The 21,137-nt window shown below is 40.4% G+C and overlaps 1 protein-coding gene across 2 annotated transcripts in view; it reads left to right on the top strand.

The window, feature by feature from the left end:
* Nucleotides 1-21,137, top strand: part of LOC110090236 (Y+L amino acid transporter 2) — a 29,332-nt gene that overhangs the window by 5,982 nt on the left and 2,213 nt on the right. For both annotated transcript variants that reach the window (XM_020813821.3, XM_020813820.3), the window contains exons 2-8: nt 4,199-4,720; nt 11,084-11,209; nt 14,876-15,020; nt 15,169-15,292; nt 17,425-17,528; nt 18,908-19,004; nt 20,157-20,306. In XM_020813821.3, coding sequence (XP_020669480.2) covers nt 4,216-4,720; nt 11,084-11,209; nt 14,876-15,020; nt 15,169-15,292; nt 17,425-17,528; nt 18,908-19,004; nt 20,157-20,306 — 1,251 coding nt within the window. In that variant the 5' untranslated portion in view covers nt 4,199-4,215. The remainder of the gene's footprint in view (nt 1-4,198; nt 4,721-11,083; nt 11,210-14,875; nt 15,021-15,168; nt 15,293-17,424; nt 17,529-18,907; nt 19,005-20,156; nt 20,307-21,137) is intronic.

The raw sequence follows: 21,137 nt of genomic DNA on the forward strand, positions 1-21,137 counted from the left end.
ACTGGAACTATATGTGCAGATCAGATCTCTTCAGTCTGAAGCAGATCCTTGGTTTATTGAGGTTAAGTTATGCATTACACTGACATGGGCACAAAGTGGGTTGTTTATTAGAGAGAGCACTTAGACATGTAGCAGGTGATCTGAATAAAAAGGAAGTGAAAATTGGAAAACAATCTGGGTGCTTTCCCCTCTTTGTGTTTCTAGATTCACAAGTAATTTGAGAGCCTTAATATACCCATCCGTCCTAATTGTTGAGGTTGTTTCATCTTTCTCTATCTCAACCAGAGAAAAGCAGAATTATCTGCCCTCAAGTCTGCATGCATGAAAGCCTGCACAGGTGCTTCTCTCTATATGGTTAGGGTTCTTTGTTCTCTGCTTTTTTACCTAATACAACTCTGCAGATTAATTACTACTCTTTAGCAATCACAATCTGAGCCCATGCTGATGCTCTCTGCCAATATATAATTATCAAATAATCCTAAAATTAGTGCTAACTACAGTTATGAGAGGGTACAGCAATCTGTAGTTATACTTTAGTGACAGACCTGTATCCTATTCAGCCAAATAAATGTAATGCACATGCCGAAGCCCAGAATTATTGGCAGGCGTAGACAGAAGGTATTTATTTAAAAGTGTTGTGTGTTTTTTTTTCATTCAAATGCTTTTTTGTTTGTTTTTTGCACAAGATTCTCTCAGGGAGTTTTTGGCTCTAGGCTGAAAAATGAATAAACCAGACTGAAGCTTCTCCACCCATGCATGCTCTGTAGCTGGGATGGGAGGTCACAGAAGAGTTGAAAGTCAATTTTCGGATTTGCTGATTTGCCAATGGGGCAGATTAAATGGGAGAGATGTGGCCAGTGGTTGATTACCTTGTTTTACAATTTTTTTATTGAGCAATTATATATTATACAGGTTGCTACAGTAGATTTTTTTTACTGAAAAAGTGGCATTTAACTTTAAAAAAAGAGATTATTTTATGCTGAATCCTACCATTAATAGTCAAAAAGTTTTTTTAAAAAATTAATTTAAAATGGAAGGTTATGAGGTATGACTCCTTAAAACATAGCAGAACTGCCACCCACACTCCCAAGAGGAAAATATTGATTGATTGATTGATTGATTGATTGAATTTCTATCCTGTCCATCTAGACCAAAGGTCTACTCTGGACGGTTTACAAATTTAAAAACAATTTTAAAACAATATTTAAAAATATTTTGGGAGCTGAGGGCCCAAGGGTGTTTCAGCCTGAAACATTGGAATCACCTGGCTCAGGATGGCTATCTCCCCACTAAGGGCTTGTGTTGTGCTCTGAAAGCTTTGGAGGACATAGACTATTTGACCCATAATGTCTCCTTCTTCCCTGCCCAGAGGAGCAGCCACACCAATGGAAGTCTCCAGTTCCAAATCAAGTGGGTAGAAAGTGGAGTTCTGTCAAATTGCCACATCCTCGATTAGGTGATGCAGTGGCAATCCCAGTTTTTCTTGCCTCTGCTGTAACAGCTCATTGCTTTGGTCACTGTGTGAAAATGCCTTGCCACCTTTCTGGCCCACTCAATTATATTAGGTATGCAGGTATCTTCCATGCCCTGCAAAGCGCCCTGAACTATTAGGTTGAGGGTGTAGGTCATACACTGCATCACGTTCATCTTCCCAGCCTGCAGTGATGCCCCCATGTTTGCCCCATGGCCTGTGACAAATAGATCTTTCCTTTCTGTTAGCTAGAAACCACCGTTACAGCATATCCCTCAGAGCTTCTTGAATGTTGTAAGCTGTGTGGCTCCCCTCATCAAAACAGGGCCCACCTGTATCCTGCCCTTGTGTGTTGCCCTATGCCTAATGCCTTCTCCTCCCATCAATGTCCTGTCAGGGAAAGGTAGGGGTGTTTTGCATGCTGACTGCACTCAGTCACATGTTTAGTGTATCACCTGGCCAACAGCTGCTATACCAGTTGCCTGACACGCCAACATAAATCTGGCGTCATCCTTCAGCTAAGGGTCATTTTGGGTGAAAACTGGTAATGGGGTGCCAGTTCTGCCACAAACCTATGGAAACCAGTGTTTCCACCAGAGAGAATAACTGGTCATCGAGGGCAAGCATCTCCCTTGAGGTGACAAGTGATGTGAGCATTTTTATGTTTGCAGAAAGCCTTTCCCTGCACCCCTCCAAGCATCTTCAAGGTACTCTTGAACTATTGAGGGGTGTGTCTGGCATTTGTTGCCTCCCATCTCTTGCTATTTGTCAATCTACCACCCTGCTTCCCTGGGCTAGAGGCCAACCTCTGCCTCTCACAATAAGGGAACTATTTGCCCCTACAGTACCAACTTCATTTGCCAGCAGCAATGCCCTGTACCAAGTCTTCAGGTGGATGATCATGCCACTGCTGGAGAAGTGGCCAGTTCCTGCCCACATTTGGGCCTCTTCTTGCATCTTCAGCTTCCAGCTTATTAACTTCTTGGGAGCGCCAGTTTTTGACTGCATGTCAAAACATAAATCTTTCCAATTATATCTACACACAGAAATGCAAAATCTATTAACTTAATATATCTGTCTACATATCAAAAAATATTATTCTTCTCCCTGACATACTCCAAAGGGGCCTAAGCCTAATATAATATTTTCCTGTTAATTTAGAACATACCGTATTTTTCCATATATAAGACTATATTTTTGTCTAAAATCTTTAGACTAAAAATTAAGGGTCGTCGTATACACAGAAGTAAGCTGAGGAGAGAAAAAACAAATTGAGGGGAAAGCAGGGATCAAAGTGATCCTGCAGGGCTTTGATCCCTGCTTTCCCCTCCACTTGCTAAGCCCCACTTAGATTTCTTAATTTTGGGTTAGAAAAGGGTGGGTGTCTTATACATGGAAAAATACAGTACTATGAATCCAGTAATGCTAAATCTTATACCAAAGTAGATTAAGTAAATAATATACAATGAGATGGAGAGAATGAGAGTTCAGAGTTCAGAAAAGGACAGTGAAAACTGCTGCAATGCAAGCTAACCCCAGAGTATATCCTAGCAGCAAATGATCAGGGGATTTATAAGCAGCTATGCCCACCTTTCCATTGGAAATAACTAATGTGAAAAAGATACCTTCTGGTGTCTGTGCCATCTTCTAGATTCCACTGCTGCAGATAGACCTTGTTTGAAGTTTTTGCTCTCAATCCAGCCCCCCTTCCTTGGGCAACCCCAATCGGGGGACGCTGAGTTCCCTGCCCCTACTACCATTGGTGCTAGAGGGTCTTTAAATTTTATTTCCTAAGAAGTCATTCTAAGATGCCTGAGAACTAGGTTTCACTTTCACTTCTTCCCCTATCAAACAGAAACTTACCCATTTGCTTTCTGTTCTATAGGAGTAAATAGAACCCTATATATTAGGAATTGTGTTACCGATATTCAGAGCTATCAAATTTGGATTCACATATATTCAGGACTATCCAAATACAGCAATATTCTGTGAATTCCAAATATGTCTGAAATGGATTGCAGATCCCTAGTGAAAAACACCAGGTCCTCAATCTTATATTTTATCTCTTGGGAGTATATCCACTTAACCCAGTGGAAATTACTTTGGAGTAGAGTGTGGTAGTCTTGTTTGATTATGATCTTATGAGTATACCTCAGTGGGCACAGGTGGTGAATCATATTTTTGAGTATATACTGTATAGATCAGAGAATTATGGTGTAAGAATCTCACAGCAGCCAGAGCAATTAGTGGCAGCACTAATAAGTTAGGCAAAATTAGACAATATGTTGACCTAGAAGTAGTACTCCCTGAAATGGCAAATGGTGTATGATTTTAAACACATGTTAAAAGCAGATGTGTGGTTGCTAATTAGAATTAAACATGAGTTTTCTTTCCAGATCTGATTGCTAAAACCCAAATAGCAAAATATTATTTTGCTGGACTGAAATGATTATAAACCTGAGAAATATACATTTCTCCGAATGTTGTCTTCAGTTATAGTTGCAAGTAGTCTCTAGATACTTGATAAACCCTGTGTTACTGCCACATAATGTCTTGTGTGGCCAGAGGCAGTTTGTGGTAGTAATACAAGTATCCAGGGGCTACTCCCAATGTAGCTACACGTTTATGCAATAGTGTTGCTTGTTACCACCTCCATCCTTTGAGACTGTGCCCTGTGGGTTTATTTTTTATTGCAGACAAACATTCTCTCCTTCTTCCCATTTCCAGGTAATGATTAACTAAAGATGACGGGCTCTTGGACAACGTGTTGCAAGAAAAAGAACCTCCTGAATGATGGCTTACAAGAATTGGACTTGGTGGCAGAGAAGAAGGAGGAAAAAATGCAGATGAAACAAGAAATCACTTTGCTAAATGGCATTTCTTTAATAGTAGGGAACATGATAGGCTCTGGAATATTTGTCTCTCCCAAGGGGGTTCTGATGTACAGTGGCTCGTATGGACTCTCTCTCCTTCTGTGGGCCCTCGGTGGGATCTTTTCATTGTTTGGAGCCCTGTGCTATGCTGAACTGGGGACATCCATTATTAAATCAGGTGCAAGCTATGCCTACATCCTGGAAGCCTTTGGAGGTTTTATAGCCTTTATCAGACTTTGGTCTTCATTGCTGATTATTGAACCCACCACTCAGGCTGTCATAGCCATCACTTTTGCTAATTACATCGTTCAACCAATATTTCCCTTTTGCGAGCCACCTTATGGAGCAGTAAGGCTGATTGCAGCTGCCTGCATCTGTAAGTAAAATTATAGTCAGTCAATGACAAATTCATTTGATTATATGCATTTGGAAAATGAACTATGGTTTTATTTGAGTACTGGGGAAAAGGCAAGTGGTGGGGGCTTAGCCATTTTATTGGAGAGAAACTATAGATTCCTAACAACTCTATGGAACTGGTGTAAGGTTTACAGGTGAGGGGTGATATTTGCTTCCACAGTTCGTGAATTACTGATCTAGGAAAGAAAATAATAAAAGGGGGGGTATGCAGGGAGAATGGTGGAATGAACCATTGTGTAGTCAGGTTATACTGGCCTTAATAGTACACCAGGGACCCTCTCTTCTGAAAGCAATTCATTTCTCCAAAGTTTATTCCAAGAATGCATCAAGGCGGAAGAAACAAACTTTATTTTGTCTCTTTGTTTATAATGGTACTCTGATTTAAATGAGTTTCAAATAGAAGGGGTGAAATCGGATTCTTAATCCCAACTAGAGAAGATTCATTTGTAATACTCTTTGTTGGGGGGTGGTTACCTTTGTAGACAACATGAAAGCTACAACTGGTACAATGTGTGGCAGCTAGGCTATGAACAGGTAGAGTGGTGCCCCGCTTAACCATTATCCTGCTTGACGACAAATCCGCTTCACGATGATGTTTTGCAATCGCAATTGCAATCGCAAAATGATGTTTTAATGGGAAAAATCCGCTTTACGACAATCGGTTCCCTGCTTTGGGAACTGATTCTTCGCATTACGACGATCAAAACAGCTGATCGTCGGGTTTTCAAAATGGCCACCGACTGCTCAAAATGGCTCCTCACTGTGTTCAGGACAGATTTTTCGCTGCACAGGCATCGGAAAATGGCCACCTTATGGAGGATCTTCACTGGACACTGAGTTATTTCACCCATTGGAATGCATTGAACCGGTTTTCAATGCATTTCAATGGGCTTTTTTATTTCACTTGACGAGGATTTTGCTCTACAGCGATTTTGCTGGAACAGATTATCCTCATCAAGTGAGGCACTACTGTACTTTATATCAGGATCATATGACATCTATCCTGTGCCAGCTGCTTTCATTGCCAGTAGTTTTCTGGATTCAATTCAAGGAGTTGGTTATTCCTTTTAAAATTCTACATGGTTTGGGACTCACATACCTACTGGACTGCCTCTACCAATATAAACACCCAAGACAAAAGAGATCATCCAGAACTGCTCTTCTCAAGGTGTCAACCATTAAAGCAGTTGGCTTGAATGAATTTGAAAAATACATTGTTGTGTTCTTGCCTCGGTGGTTTGGAATTCGCCACTGGAGTCCCTGTGAATTATGACATCCCTGCAGGAATTCAGGAGTGGATGTAATCCAGAATTGTTTCAGTGAGTCTTTAGAAGTTAGGAACTGCCACTCCACTTTTATGTGGCTAGCATTTTTATATGGTAAGATTGTTTACACTACTGCTAGGTGTTATCATTTTTATGGAGTATTTAATTGCTGTATATGCTCTTATGGGACGTGGTGGCGCTGTGGGCTAAACCGCAGAAGCCTGTGCTGCAGGGTCAGAAGACCAAGCAGTCGTGAAATCGAATCCATGCAACGGAGGGAGCGCCCGTCGCTTGTCCCAGCTCCCGCCAACCTAGTGGGAAGGTAACAGCATTCCGTGTCTAAGTCGCACTGGCCATGTGACCACGGAAGATTGTCTTCGGACAAACGCTGGCTCTATGGCTTGGAAACGGGGATGAGCACCGCCCCCTAGGGTCGAACACGACTGGACAAAAAAATTGTCAAGGGGAACCTTTACCTTTACCTTTTAGTATATGCTCTTGTAACATTTTAAAGTTCTAGGGGGCTATTTACTTACTTAGATATCTATTAATGAACCTTGAAAACACAATTTCACAAAATGAATATCTTCTTATTCACAGTTATATAACAGGTGACATGAGCAATTTATAAAAAGAAAATGCTACAATTTGTGCTCCCAAGCTCAGCAATAGCACCAATACAGAAGTCACTTGTAGAATTTCAAAGTTCAAGTGTCCTTTTTAATTTCAAATTCAGACAAAAATCCAACATATCTTCCACAACTGGTTGGATATCCAGAGCATAGAAGAACCAGCTCTACTTTCTGATTCTTCAAAACCCTAAAGCAAAAGCAAAGTGTGCTGCTTATACATTGCCCCATAGCACTTAAAGTACTCTTTGGGTGGCTTACAAGTTAATTATGCAGGCGACACATTCTCCCCCCCCCCATGAGCTGGGTACTCATTATCCTTGGAAGAATAGAAGGTTGAGTCAACCTCCAGCCAGCTACCTGGGATTGAACCCCAGGTTTAACAATTGTGTCTTTAGGCTCCTAGAATAAAATATCAATTAAATTGCACATACACGAATTTACTATGTAGAATCACCCTCCAACACAAACATATAGGAATTATACCTAGACAAATTTGGCAAGGGCCTCTACAGTCTAAGTGACAGCAGTAGCTCTGGCCTCTTTGGCTCTTCCACTCTTTCTGATTCAAATCTCTTACTCACAGCCCTGTTCTTTTCTTAGTCCCACCGCTTTGGGTTGAATCAATATTTCATAGGGGCTACACTATATGTACTCTTTCATCTTGTGAAACACTGGATGTCTTTGGAGACAAGAATGTTACATGAATGAAAATAGTAAATAGATAATTCAATCAATAGGATTTACAACTAAGGATTGACATAACAAGCTCCATTCATTCTACTCTCATTGGAATTAATAATTGGATTTCACCCCCCAAACTGCACATGGTCAGAGGCTGTTTTTCAAAAATCCATGTTGACCAACAGCCCTCCCTGTTCCCTTTCCTGCATGTTCTCTACATGAGGAATATAGATGCCATTGTAGAGCAAGAATGGTAGTGTATGTCATGGGTGGAAAGGAAAAGGCATGGTACTTGTGGGCTTCAGAACTTAATGAATACAACAAAGGCACTTAAGGAAGGGGGCAGACCTAAAGCCCTGTAAGTCACCAGTTTTAAATCACTCATTGTAGATGTCCAGTCTTAAGTTACCCTTTGTCTGTAAGTACTACCTTTGCTTTCAAGACAGACAGAGGAATCAATGAGTGGAGAGTTTCAAGAAAGCTCTCCTGAGGAACATAGGAAACTGCCTTATACTAAATCAAGTCAATAGTCCATCTAGACCAGTATTGTCAAACAAAGAAATACTAGCAGTTTGAAACATAGAAAGCTCCCTTGGACTGAGTGAGACTAGTGCTCTGTCTGTGTTGCCAGTGCTGACAGATAGCACCGATCTTGGTGAGTGACAGTTCTCCAGAGTTTGAGGCAGGATTCTTTGCTAGCCCTACTTGAGAATACCAGGGATTGGACTTGGGTTCTTTTGCCTAGAAATCATGTGTTTTACCATTGGGCTATGAGCTCTCCCTGATGCAGGTGATAAGCTTTTGGATTAGTAAACAATGCTACACAAGCATTCACTGTGCCTATAGAAAGCTGCTACACATGTGGATGATTCCCTCCTGGGAGAAGCCACATCCTCTGCTGGAAAAGAAAGGAGAAACCATCCAGATCACTCACCACTCTCCAGACAAAAACATATCCTCTAAGAACCAAACCTAAGATTGCTGCCATTATTAGGTTTATGGGGACACTCAATTATCCATTCAGATGCTGTTTAAGAAGATTATTATGGAGGCAATGGACAACCAAGAAGTGTTGTAATCAAAGGCCTGTGGGATCTCCCACACCTGCTCTTTTTATGAGGATGGTCCTCCATGATCTACGCCACCATCCCAGGCTTGTTAGAAGCCAAGGATGATGGGCTGTTTCCTATTTGTATAGGAGACCACCAAGGAATCTTAGGGATCTCCAGATTGGTAAGAAAAGGACATTGTCTAGTTCCTGGGCTAAATGGACCTGTGGCCTGACTCAGCAGAAGGCTGTTTCCTTCCTACCTCCCATGTTTTAAGAAAAAAAAATAGATTGAAATAGTTATTTCATTTCTCTAATATGTCAATGTCTAAATATGATGAAAAGGCGAATGGGATATCAAGAGCAAATTAAATCTTGCTATGTGATCTAGAGCAGTGGTCCCCAACTGTTTTAGCTCTGCGGTCTGGCTGGGGAAGGTGGGACACCCCCTGCGTACACGCATGCATGAAGGAGCGTGCATGCTCATGCACATGTGCAAAGGCACAGGGCCGCTTGTACAGGGGTGCTCGCGCTTGCACGTAGGTACAAACAGGCTGTGCAGGGGGAGTGTGTGCGGAGGTGGGTGTGGCAGGTCTGCCTCCGTGGCCGGTCTGGCTCAGGCCACAGACTGGCACCAGGCCTCAAACCGGAGTTGAGGACCTCTGATCTAGAGCAGTGGTTCTTAACCTTTGTTACCTGGATGCTTTTGAACTGCAACTCCCAGAAACCCCAGTCAGCACAGCTGGTGGTGAAGGCTTCTGGGAGTTGCAGTCCAAAACTCCTGAGTAACTCAAGGTTAAGAACCAGTGATCTAGAGCAGTGGTTCTTAACCTTTGTTACTCGGATGTTTTTGAACTGCAACTTCCAGAAACCCCAGCCAGCACAGTTGGTGGTGAAGGCTTCTGGGAGTTGCAGTCCAAAACTCCTGAGTAACCCAAGGTTAAGAACCAGTAATCTAGAGAACAGAGTAAAACAATCTTGCACACCTTTAGCCCAGTGAGGCAAACATTATATGCCAGTTATATATGGTGGCCAATCAACAGTTCACTGGGCCTCCAGTTTTTGCAGGCCTGGAACTATTAAAAACAAATATACCTTTGCTGTGGACTGAATTTGCCTTGGTTGACTACATGCCATGAAGTTCTCATTAAACTTCTGCAAAACACACCTCATGAGCATGGGAAAGTGACTGGGAAACAAAGATGAACTTACTTCACGGACACTTTCCAAGTCATCTAAATCCTGATCTCACTCCTTAGATTAAGCGGCTCTGAGTAAATTACAGTGTGCACTTTATCATCCTATGTTTCTGTTTCCCAGCTGAAGAATTTAGAGTAATTGTTAACACTTAGCTTTGAAATGATTTTGTTGTTTTGTCAACCTACTCAAAAGAAAGAGAAATGAATAGATTACTGCTTATATAATATTTTTACAAAAATGTTTTCAATATTGAACATGGACTGTCTGACATATTCAGCTGTGAGAACTTCACCAAGTTCACCTTCAGCGGGGAAATTCACCAGTGCTGGTTTTGAAAGAGTGTACCTTCAAGATGCACATATTTTCAAACAGCTGTTCGTCACACTCATGATTGACATGGTGAGGTGTATTCTCCAAAAGATAATGTTTATAACCCCAGTGCTCTGTGAGAGCAATCCCTTTTTTCACTCTCACAACAGCTCTGCTGGATCATGTACCATTTACAGTTGAGACCCCTAAGTCTGTGAAAGAGTAGCTGGTCTGAACCCATGCATTTGTATGTGCCAGAGATAGGACACGAGCCAAAAAAGGAATCCTTTATCCAGAAGAAGACCATTGTGCTAAATGGATCTTACACCCTATAAAGTACAGTATGTGTGCAGCTCAGAATGTTACAAAATATTTACGGTTACAGTTTCAAGGCCTCAAAAGTAAATAATCATTACTATTACAATTTTAAAATGAACTATTTTCTTATTATAAAAAGGTAATTACTGTATAACTTTAGTTACTTTTATAAATCTTCAACATACAAACTGCTGCCCTGGGATACAAAATATAACTATGTAATAATGCCACAATACCCTGAAACTAAAAGAGTAGCTAAAATATAATTATAGTCACACTGAAAAACTAATTAAGTTTTCTTTCACTATATCACATGGTAAATAATATAAATTTGTTATTTCTTAGTTATTCCAGAAGATAATAAATTAGAACTAACTTTTTATTTGTAATGTTACTGCAGATTTCTGAGTGTGAACAATAGCATTCTGATCCAAGTTGTAATCACTGGGCCACAGAAGAGGTTTAACTCCAGAAATCTAAGAACTTCCTTAATATAAATAGTAATGCAGTTGATATTGGCCCCTGAAGATTTCTTTCCTCTGTAGAGTTCATGAGATTGATATGGCATGCTTAGAAAGCAGTTAATTTTAAAATCCATAATTTACTTACAAAAGTACATGTTTTGTTGCATTTCCCACCAGGAGGCAGTATCATATTTGAAATAGGCCATGCTCATTTCTTGCTAAATTATTTGATCTTCTTGTAAAATCATTTTTGCATGAATTTGGATAACTCTCTTTTATTCTGCTTCAACTGATTTCTCAAAACAACAGCTCAAACCCTGTTAACAGAACACATTCAGGTAATCCTTATTGTAAAAAGGGACAGCTAACTGCTCTCACCTTGTCTTTCTCCTTTTCTCTCATTAGGTTCTCTGACATTTATTAACTGTGTCAATGTGAAATGGGGAACCCGAGTACAAGATCTTTTCACCTATGCAAAAGTAATGGCTCTTATTATGGTAATAGCTGTGGGTCTTTATAAAATTAGCCAAGGTAAGAAATTATTTCCCATGTAAAAATTCAAGCAAAACTGAATAGCTAGTCTATGTCAGCTCTAGAGCCAGGGCAAAATTGCTTTTTACGATTTGTTGTTTAGTCGTTAAGTCGTGTCCAACTCTTAATGACCCCATAGACCAGATCACGCTAGGACCTCATGTCTTCCACTGCCTCCCAGAGTTTAGTCAAATTCATGTTGGTAGCTTCGATGACACTGTCCAACCATCTCATTCTCTGTTGTCCACTTCTCCTCTTGCCCTCACATTTTTCCAACATCAGGGTCTTTTCCAGGGAGTCTTCTCATGAGATGGCCAAAGTATTGGAGCCTAAGCTTCAGGATCTGTCCTTCCCGTGAGCACTCAGGGTTGATTTCCTTCAGAATGGATAGGTTTGTTTTCCTTGCAGTCCAGGGGACTCTCAAGAGTCTCCTCCAGCACCACAAGTCAAAAGCATCAATTATTTGGCAGCCAGCCTTCTTTATGGTCTATCTCTCACTTCCATACATCACTACTGGAAAAACCATAGCTTTGACTATGCAGACATTTGCCAGCAAGGTGATGTCTCTGCTTTTTAAGATGCTGTCTGGGTTGTCCGGGACATCCAGATCTTTCTGGTATAATTCCTCTGTGTATTCTTGCCACCTCTTCTTGATGTCTTCTGCTTAAGCTAGGTCCCTCCCATTTTTGTCCTTTATCATGTCCATCGTTGCACAAATTGTTCCTTTAATACCTCCAATTTTCTTGAACAGGTCTCTGGTTTTACCCTCTGCTTCTTTGCACTGTTCAATTAAGAAGGCCCTCTTGTCTCTCCTTGCTATTCTTCGGATGTCTGCATTTACTTTTCTATAATTTTCCCTATCTCCCTTGCATTTTGTTTCCCTTCTCTGCTATTTGCAAGGCCTCGTTGGACAGCCACTTTGCTTTCTTGCATTTCCTTTTCTTTGGGATGGTTATTGTTGCTGCCTGCTGTACAGTGTTACGAGCCCCCATCCATGCTTCTTCAGGCATTCTGCCCACCAAATCTAGTTTCTTCACTTCCACTGTGTATTCATAAGGGATTTGGTTTAGATTATACCTGACTAGCCCAGTGATTTTTCCTACTTTCTTCAATTTAAGCTTGAGTTTTGCTATAAGAAGCTGATGATCAGATCCACAATCAGCTCCAGATCTTGTTTTTGCTGACTGTATAGAGCTTCTCCATCTTTGGCTGCAGAGAACATAATCCATCTGATTTCAATATTGCCCATCTGGTGATGTCCATGTGTAGCCGCCTAGAGTGGTTGCAATGACCCGATAGGCGGGATATAAATAGAATAAACAAACAAACAAATAGAGCCGCCTCTTCTGTTGTTGGAAAAGAGTGTTTGTTATGACCAGCTTGTTCTCTTGACAAAACTCTATTAGCCTTTGCCCTGCTTCATTTTGAACTCCAAGGCCAAACTTACCTGTTGTTCCTTTTATCTCTTGACTCCCTACATTAGCATCCCAGTCCCCTATAATGAGAAGAACATCTTTCTTTGGTGTCAGTTCTAGAAGGTGTTGTAAGTCTTAATAGAATTGGTCAATTTCAGCCTCTTCAGCATCAGTGGTTGGTGCATAAACTTGGAAGACTGTGATGTTGAAAGGTGGGCCTTGGATTCATATTGAAATCATTCTATCATTTTTGAGATTGTATCCCAGTATAGCTTTTCCCACTCTTTTGTTGACTATGAGGGCTACTCCATTTCTTCTATGTGATTCTTGTCCACATTAGTAGATATGATAATTATCTGAATTGAAATCGCCCATTCCTGTCCATTTTAGTTCACTGACACCCAGGATGTCAATGTTCATTCTTGCCATCTCCTGCTTGACCACATCCAGATTACCAAAGTTCATAGAACTTACATTCCAGGTTCCTATGCAATATTTTTTTTTGCATCAGACTTTCACTTCCAGGTGTGTCCGCAGCTGAGCGTCCTTTTGGCTTTGGCCCAACCACTTCATTAGCTCTGGAGCTACTTGTCCTTGTCCTCCATTCTTCCTGAGTAGCATATTGGACGCCTTCTGACCTGAGGGGCTCATCTCCCAGTGTCATATCCTTTAGCCTTTTGTTTCTGTCCATGGGATTTTCTTGGCAAAGATACTGGAGTGGCTTGCCAGTTCCTGTTCCAGGTGGATTGCGTTTAGTCAGAACTCTCCACCATGATCTGTCCGTCTTGGGAGTCCCTGCACGGCATAGCCCATAGCTTCTCTGAATTACTCAAGCCCCTTCGTCATAAGGCAGCAATCCGTGAAGGGTGCAGAAATCCATGAGGGGGAGGGGACAGCAATCCATGAAGGGGATTTTATGGTTTGCACTTCCCTAAATCCCATATTAGCTGAATGATCCTGGACTTGCTTTAAAAAGCAGCTTTCCCAAAAGTCTTCTCATGAGTGCAGACTGTAATTTTCTGCTGCATTGGGTTTTCATACCATTAAGTATACCTGGAGGTGCAATCATGTAGAATTTTTTTGTTGTTTATATGTTTATTTGTTTGCTTATTGCTCTTTGCCCAGCAGGACTGCCAAAGCTATATTAAAAAAAGCTCTAAGAATACTAATTATTAAAAACAAATTGAAAACATTCCTAAAAGACAGTTGTCCTAGAGACAAAGGGAAAGATATGGTTTTATTTACCTCTTAGAAGCTCAGTAAGGGAGGGGATATAACAGAAGCACTCCTGTGGAGTTGGGATATGTGTGCAGATAGTACCATCTCGGTATGTATGCACATACTTTTCCCACAATAATCCTTTGAGGAACAGATCACTCTAGAGATCAGCATCTGCACCATGGAGCATTTCAGCCTCTACCCCCTATAGCCCCAGCTAGTTTGGTTGTTAGGTATCTGGGATAAGGTTTATGCCAGTTGTAGTCCAACACACCTGGAAGGTACAAGTTTGGGGAAAACTGCTATAGATTATCTATAATAGCTTCTCTTTCCTCTGAAAATGAAAGCTCGGTGTATCAAATAGCTGGTCATTTCTGTTTCTTAAGATACCCTTCAGATTTATTTATTTATTAAGCAAAGATAGTCACAGTACAATACATCTTTGTTACCGCCACTTATTAATTGTATCCTAGTAAATTCAAAGGTATTCCAACCCAGATACTTCCTTGTGGTTTTCTTGACATGGAGACAGTCAGGGATGTGTTGTGGACTGGGACGAGGAGGCACCTCATTCCAAAATTTCAGATGGAGACACACATACCCTGTCCGAGCTACAAAGCACCCTCAGAATTAGTTCATGCATTACCTTTGCTGGTTCTGTTGGGAATGGTCTGTCTCTGTTAGCTGTATTTGAGAAAAAACTCATGGAAGGTTGCATGTCAACTTCAGTGCATGGAGCATGCTCTAGAATTAGGTATTTCTGTTCACAATGAGATCTTCTGGGACTTTTCTTCTCTAATACCAGCCAGTTCATGCAAATAGACCATTTGCCAGAGCAGTTAAACGCACAATAAAGAACATCAAATGGAAGTAACCAGTGAGCTGATTCACAGTAAAAACAATATGAAGTGACTTCTATCCATCATTTTTGCATAACGCACGTTCCAATAATGCCTTTATTTCATAAAAATTACATAGAGATTATGTTTATGCAGAGATGTAAATAATCACAGGTTTTCTTATGTTTCCACAGGAGAAACAGAAAACCTCAAGGAGCCATTTGAAGGTTCTACAGCAAATCCAGGATTAATTGCACTTGCTCTATACTCAGCACTCTTTTCCTATTCTGGATGGGATACACTGAATTTTGTCACTGAAGAAATGAAAAACCCAGAAAGGTGTATGCATATATCAGATAATGATGCTTGCATTGAAGGGCTCTTATTTTATGTTTTATGGTATTTAAGTGTTTGGACAGGTATGCACAAAGGATTGCATTCATTCTTTGGCAAATAATGTGCTATACTGTTTTGTTTTCCTCTGCAGAAACCTTCCAATTTCCATTGCAGTTTCAATGCCTATTGTGACCATCATTTACCTACTGACTAATGTGGCCTACTATGTTGCACTGGACATGCCTGCTCTTCTAGCAAGTGACGCTGTGGCTGTGGTATGTTGCAAAGCACACATAGTTAACTTGTATCTTAAGGAACTGTATGGCTGCATTTGTAAGTCATGATGAGCCATGGCTTATGTAACCCATGGTTCGTGTTAGCCATGGTTTTTTACCTTAGCTTTGAATTGTCCCAAGGATGACCAGACAAACCATAGTTCATTTTCTCTGTTTCTTGTAACAAGTGAAGCAGAGGCCTAAGGCAGGACAAATTATGGTTATCATGAAAAGGATTTCGAGAAAGAGAGAAAAAAATTAGAGAACCCACATAAAACCAAAAAAAGTTAAAAAGTTAAGAGAGCTCATACATAGTCAACTGGGTGTTTTAATGTGATGTACTGAGTGAGAAAGGATGGCACTATAACAATCCAACTACTGGCTTAGATAAGAAGTGCACAATTGAGCTTGATTAGAGTGTTTTTGTGAATGGGAGTGTTGGAGGCTGCATTTCTTCTGATGGCCCAAACTTCTTAAACTATCACAAAAAATTGACCTACTTGTGGTGGATTCCCATAACTTGCCATATTAAAATTCAGCAGTGCTTCTGTCCTAGCTTTATCTAAGCCAAGAAGTGAAATGTGTAGCTCTCTGGATGTTGTTGGACAGCAGTTCTCATCATCCCCAGTGATGGAGCATTATGGGAGGTATTTGGAACAACGCACATCTACCATCTCTGACCTAAGCAGTAACATACTGTATAGGCTTGCATCTTATGCCTGCTTGTGCCTTAATGTACCCACACTTTCCCTGTTCATAATTCTGTGTATAATTTTAGGTCTTCTGCTATTTCAAAAAGGGGAAATCAGCACCTGCTGATGAGGGATTCCAAAATATTAGGGAGACACTGCATATGAAATACCAGTAATTTACTGGTTTAAGGTCATTACTGAACATGATGAAGTTAATGGTCAGTTATACCTCATTAAATTATTTGGCACGGGCTATGTATCTTAATAATACACTTTGTATCATGAGTTTACATTGAGAAATACAGGTCAGATTTAGCTAGCTTTGTCAAAAGCCAATTTAGAATGCACTGAAAGTTTGGTTATACAGCTGGAATGAGTGTGTGTCCAAATAGCAATAGCTCAGCTGAAGTCATGGGATCTGCGCTGAGTATAGTTTTGAACTAAACCTGTCACTTTGTACTATAGGAGTCAATTACAGTGGTGCCTTGCGTTGCGAACTTAATTCGTTCTGGATGATGGTCGTAACTCAAGTTGGTCGTAACTCAAAGCACCATTTCCTATAGGAATGCATTGAAAAGAGATTAATCTGTTCCGGACATTTTTTGGTTGTATCTCAAGGCACTGGTTGTATCTCAGAGCATTAATTCCCATAGGAACTAATGCAAAAGTGGTTAATCCGTCAACTAGGGGGATACTTTTTTTAACCTAAGGTGACCTCTAAGGTTACAAAAGGGCAGGAAAGGATGGATGGAGGGAACAATGGGGAAAAGAGACCTTTTTTCCAGTTGTACCTCAAAGCGCCAGTTGCAAGTCAAAGCAAAATGTTGCAAGTGGAGCTGGTTGTAACTTGAATTTGTTGCAAGTCAAGACGGTTGTAAGTCGAGGCACCACTGTATTTACATGCTTTTTATAACTTCTGAAACATGGGTAATGGGAGCAAAATTTGGCATTTTGTTCGGGTCCAAGTGAGTCAACACTAGTCATCCTCAACCTGATTCACATTGATCACTTGGTGAGGAGTCACAAAGTAACCATTTGTGATCTTCTGAGTGGCTAAAGATTCACAAGTCTACTTGTGCAAAATACAATAATATAATGATCCCTTTTGTCATCTAACAGGCAGCTAGAAAATTTACAAAATCCCACTGTAGTTATGAATTAAATTAAATTAAATCCTACTTTTGGACCACAGTGGCTCTTCTAATACAAACATTACTTTCACTTGCTCTTCGTGTTTAATCAACCTGCTCAATGTACATAACTGAAATTATATAGTAGCTTGGCTTTTCAAAAGCTTTTTTCCCCCTTTAATATGATGATCACTGTGCTCAAAAATGGCTTGGACCGGACATTGTGCTTGTGTTATCAATTTCCATGACATTCCAAATCTAGCTGAATTAGGATACCATACATATTCTTCTTTCTTTTTTCCAATTGCAGACTTTTGGTAATGAAACTCTTAGCCATGCTAAGTGGATCATCCCAATTGCAGTGGCTATGTCTTGCTATGGAGGATTAAACTCATCCATTATTGCAGCGTCCAGGTATGAGACATTAAGAAGCTAGAACTGTGCAGAGCAAGTGAGTAACAGTACTAAGGGATGCCACTGAATCATAGACCGTGATACTAGTTTGTGAAACTTTACTTTGACATTCCTTCCTTTATAAGCAAAATGGATACAATTTTCACTTCCCTGGTAAAAGAATAAATGAAACAGAACATTTTACAACATCAATAAAATATTGTTACTTACACACACAGACACAGACACAGACACAGACACAGACACAGACACACAAACACACACACACACACAAATACAAACACACTGTTACCAAGTAGCAAGAACATTCATGAGCCCAGCATTTACCCAGGATTCAGTGACAAAACTTATCATCAAGGGGAATGCATATAGCCTGTGATGAGATTATACTTCTTTTCACCACAAAATACATATATTTGCTATCAGACTGGCACATTAATCTTAGAACTGCAGAGCTGGAAGGGACCTTGTAGATCATCAAGTCCAGCCCCTGTCAGGGAGGCACAGTGGGGAATCAAACTCCCAACCTCTGCTTCCACAGCCAGATGTCTAAAACACTAAATTAGAATGTTTCATATGGATACCAATACTTACTCAAAATGAGGAATTGGTATAAACAGCCTGTATGCCATGTGAAAGTCATCCATCACTTCACAACTCTTAAAGGTTTGGGTTTTTGTTGTTGTTTGTTTGTTTTTGTTGTTGTTTGTTTGTTTTTTGTTTTCTGAAACTGTACACTTGATTCAATATTGAGGGTAGACCTAAAATCAGCCAAGGCTAACACAAGATTCAGATGAGATAATGTGACAACGTATTATTACTTTCTACATGGTCTTCTAAGATTAACTGCAAGATATATAGGCTGGTATCCTGTTAGGTAAATGTGTAATGTGTGATGTGGAGGGCCAATTACAGAAGCTACCACAACAGTCTAACTAAGGCATGTGAATGTGTGGGACAGGCATTTCATCAGATTACAGTCAACATTTCTGCAGCTGGAACCCCAAGTGCATAAATACTGAACAGGATACTAAGTGTATGTTGCCATCAACTCCAAGTAAACTATACTAACAAGAAATTCTTGTTAAGCTGTTGGAACAATGAAACCAATTACCTTGGAAGGTGGTGAGTGTTCCAAAATTAGGGGCATTCAAGAGAAAATGAGAAAAACTGTCAGATACCCTTTGATTTGGATTCCTGCACTGAGCAGGGGATTGGTCAGTGCCCTTCCAACTCCATTATTTTACAATTTCATGTGCCTAAACATCTGTAGTTAGCTGGATTTTCTCTTCCACAGTTAACACCTATAGGGCAAGTCTTGCTTCCAGAATGCCCTATGGTAGGATTGAGTATTGATACATTTGTTTGTCTTGCAATAGGCTTTTTTATGTTGGAGCCAGAGAAGGACACCTCCCTGATAGTCTGAGCCTGATCCATATAAAATGCTTCACACCCGTTCCTGCTCTTCTTTTTAATGTAAGTAAGCATTGCAAGGACGTAAGAAAACAAAGTTCTGGAACATCACTGCACTGACATTTTGCTTGTTTTCAAACTGACTTAAATTATACACTCAGCCCTACCTATTGCTGTATAAACTGATCTAAGAGAACAAATGTTGCTCTTTCCAAGGCTAATATTTATTTATTTACTTACTTACCTAGCTAGGCATTTAGTTAAAGTGCAATTCCATATATGACAGGTCATTTCCTTTCCGCTCACACAACAGGCTGCTGTATGAGTGGAATGGCATTTATGGAGTATGTGCAAGGAAATATCAAGTACCTTCTTGCATAAGCTGAAGGGTCATTGTTGTGAACAGGTATGTTTCATGATCTCCCCCGAGCAACAGAAGTTGCACAGAGATATATTAGAGTGTTAACCCTCTGTCACCAGTTGTCAGGATCCTGTGGTTTGAATTTGGTATGACTAAATTTCCAGTTAAGTGTGGAAAGGGTGAGCTATTTGTGGTACTCTAGATCTTGGAGAAGTTCAATTACCATCATCTTTCATGATAAGCAGTGGTGAGGAAAGTTCCACTACATCTGAAGCATTCCCCACCTGGATGTATAGGGTTGCAGCATTCTGTAGGTTGATAGGTAAGCAGACAATTTGTATCCTTCTGTTCAGTCAAATGAGTCTCAAAGAAACAAGCTCTCAAGAAATATAAAAACTCTCCAAATTTCCCACCTCACATCCAAATCATTGCTTGGATTAGTAACTTTCTTTTGATTACAACTGCTAGAGCCCCTCACTAGGATCTGTTGGGTTGTGTGTTATCTGGGAGGTCTGGAGAGTTTTGTATTTCTCAAGAGCCTATTTCTTTGGGACATATTTGACTGAACAGAAGGATACAAATCATTAACCTATCTACCTACCCAGTGAATGATAGAATCCTATACACCTCCATTTAAAACAGCCATGTGGAACTGGACACGTTGGCCTATGCATCCCATCCTGATATCCAGCATGGCCAAAGGAAAGGAACTGTGGGAGTTGCAGTCCAAAAAACAAAACAAAACAAATGAGGGAGGAAAATGTTCCTGCATCCTGATTAAAAACATGCACTTGGATTTCTCCTTCCCTACTTTTTCTTACTACTCCTTTCTTTCCATTTTTATCTCTCTGTAGGGTTTAATGACTTTGGCTTATCTCCTTGTGGAAGATGTCTTTCTCCTGATTAATTACTATTGTTTCAGCTATTGGTTCTTTGTTGGGTTATCCATCGCAGGATTAATATATTTGAGATATACCCAGCCTGACAGGCCAAGGCCCATTAAAGTAAGTAAATGATAGAACTAATGCTTACAAAAAGTGTGTATGCATGTGTTGTGGCTTTGCTATTAAGAATATGTAGACAAATGAACTGTAATGGCCCATACATTGTGCAGCCTCTTTCAATTCCCCTTTAAACTGAGGAACAAAGCGGGATTTTGTGATACACATTTAATGCCAGCAGAATCCAGTGAAGGACTAGGGTGACAGTAATGCTTCTTGCAGATTGTCCAACCCTACCTAGAAATACGTTGTAAAGACTGGAAAAGTTCTTTTTCTGGATGACATAGTTTTTGTGTGTGTTGGGATCCAGAAAAATACACACACACACACACACACACACACACACACACACACACACACACACACACACACACACACACACACACACACACACACACACACACACACACCCCGAACTCTTGTCACATATGTACTTATTTATCTTCGGGAAGCTGCTCTATAACTAACGCTGCTGCCATTGCTGTTCTATAGAGACATTCTTGGAATGTCCCAGTGACTATGAGTGAACTGAGAGATATTTTTTCCCTTGTTCCTCTCACAGAATGTAGGTATTTTGGGAGAAAAGTTGATCTTGCCAGTTAAGGAACTAGCAACCTCAAGGAAATTATGGATGGAGTGCAAATAATATATCCTGTACCCCAATCCAGGAATGGGGCGATTTTGAGATTGTTGGGCTTACAGTACTTTGTTTTTCGAAGGTGATGTCCACCTTGAAAATAGGCACAAAACTGTCTCAGGAAGAGGACATACAGAATTGCACAACAGTGTCTCTGACCCAGAACTTTGAAAAAAATTGCTTCTTGGGATTCAGCT

This window comes from Pogona vitticeps, chromosome 4 (assembly GCF_051106095.1).
Source record: "Pogona vitticeps strain Pit_001003342236 chromosome 4, PviZW2.1, whole genome shotgun sequence".
Lineage (NCBI taxonomy): Eukaryota > Metazoa > Chordata > Lepidosauria > Squamata > Agamidae > Pogona > Pogona vitticeps.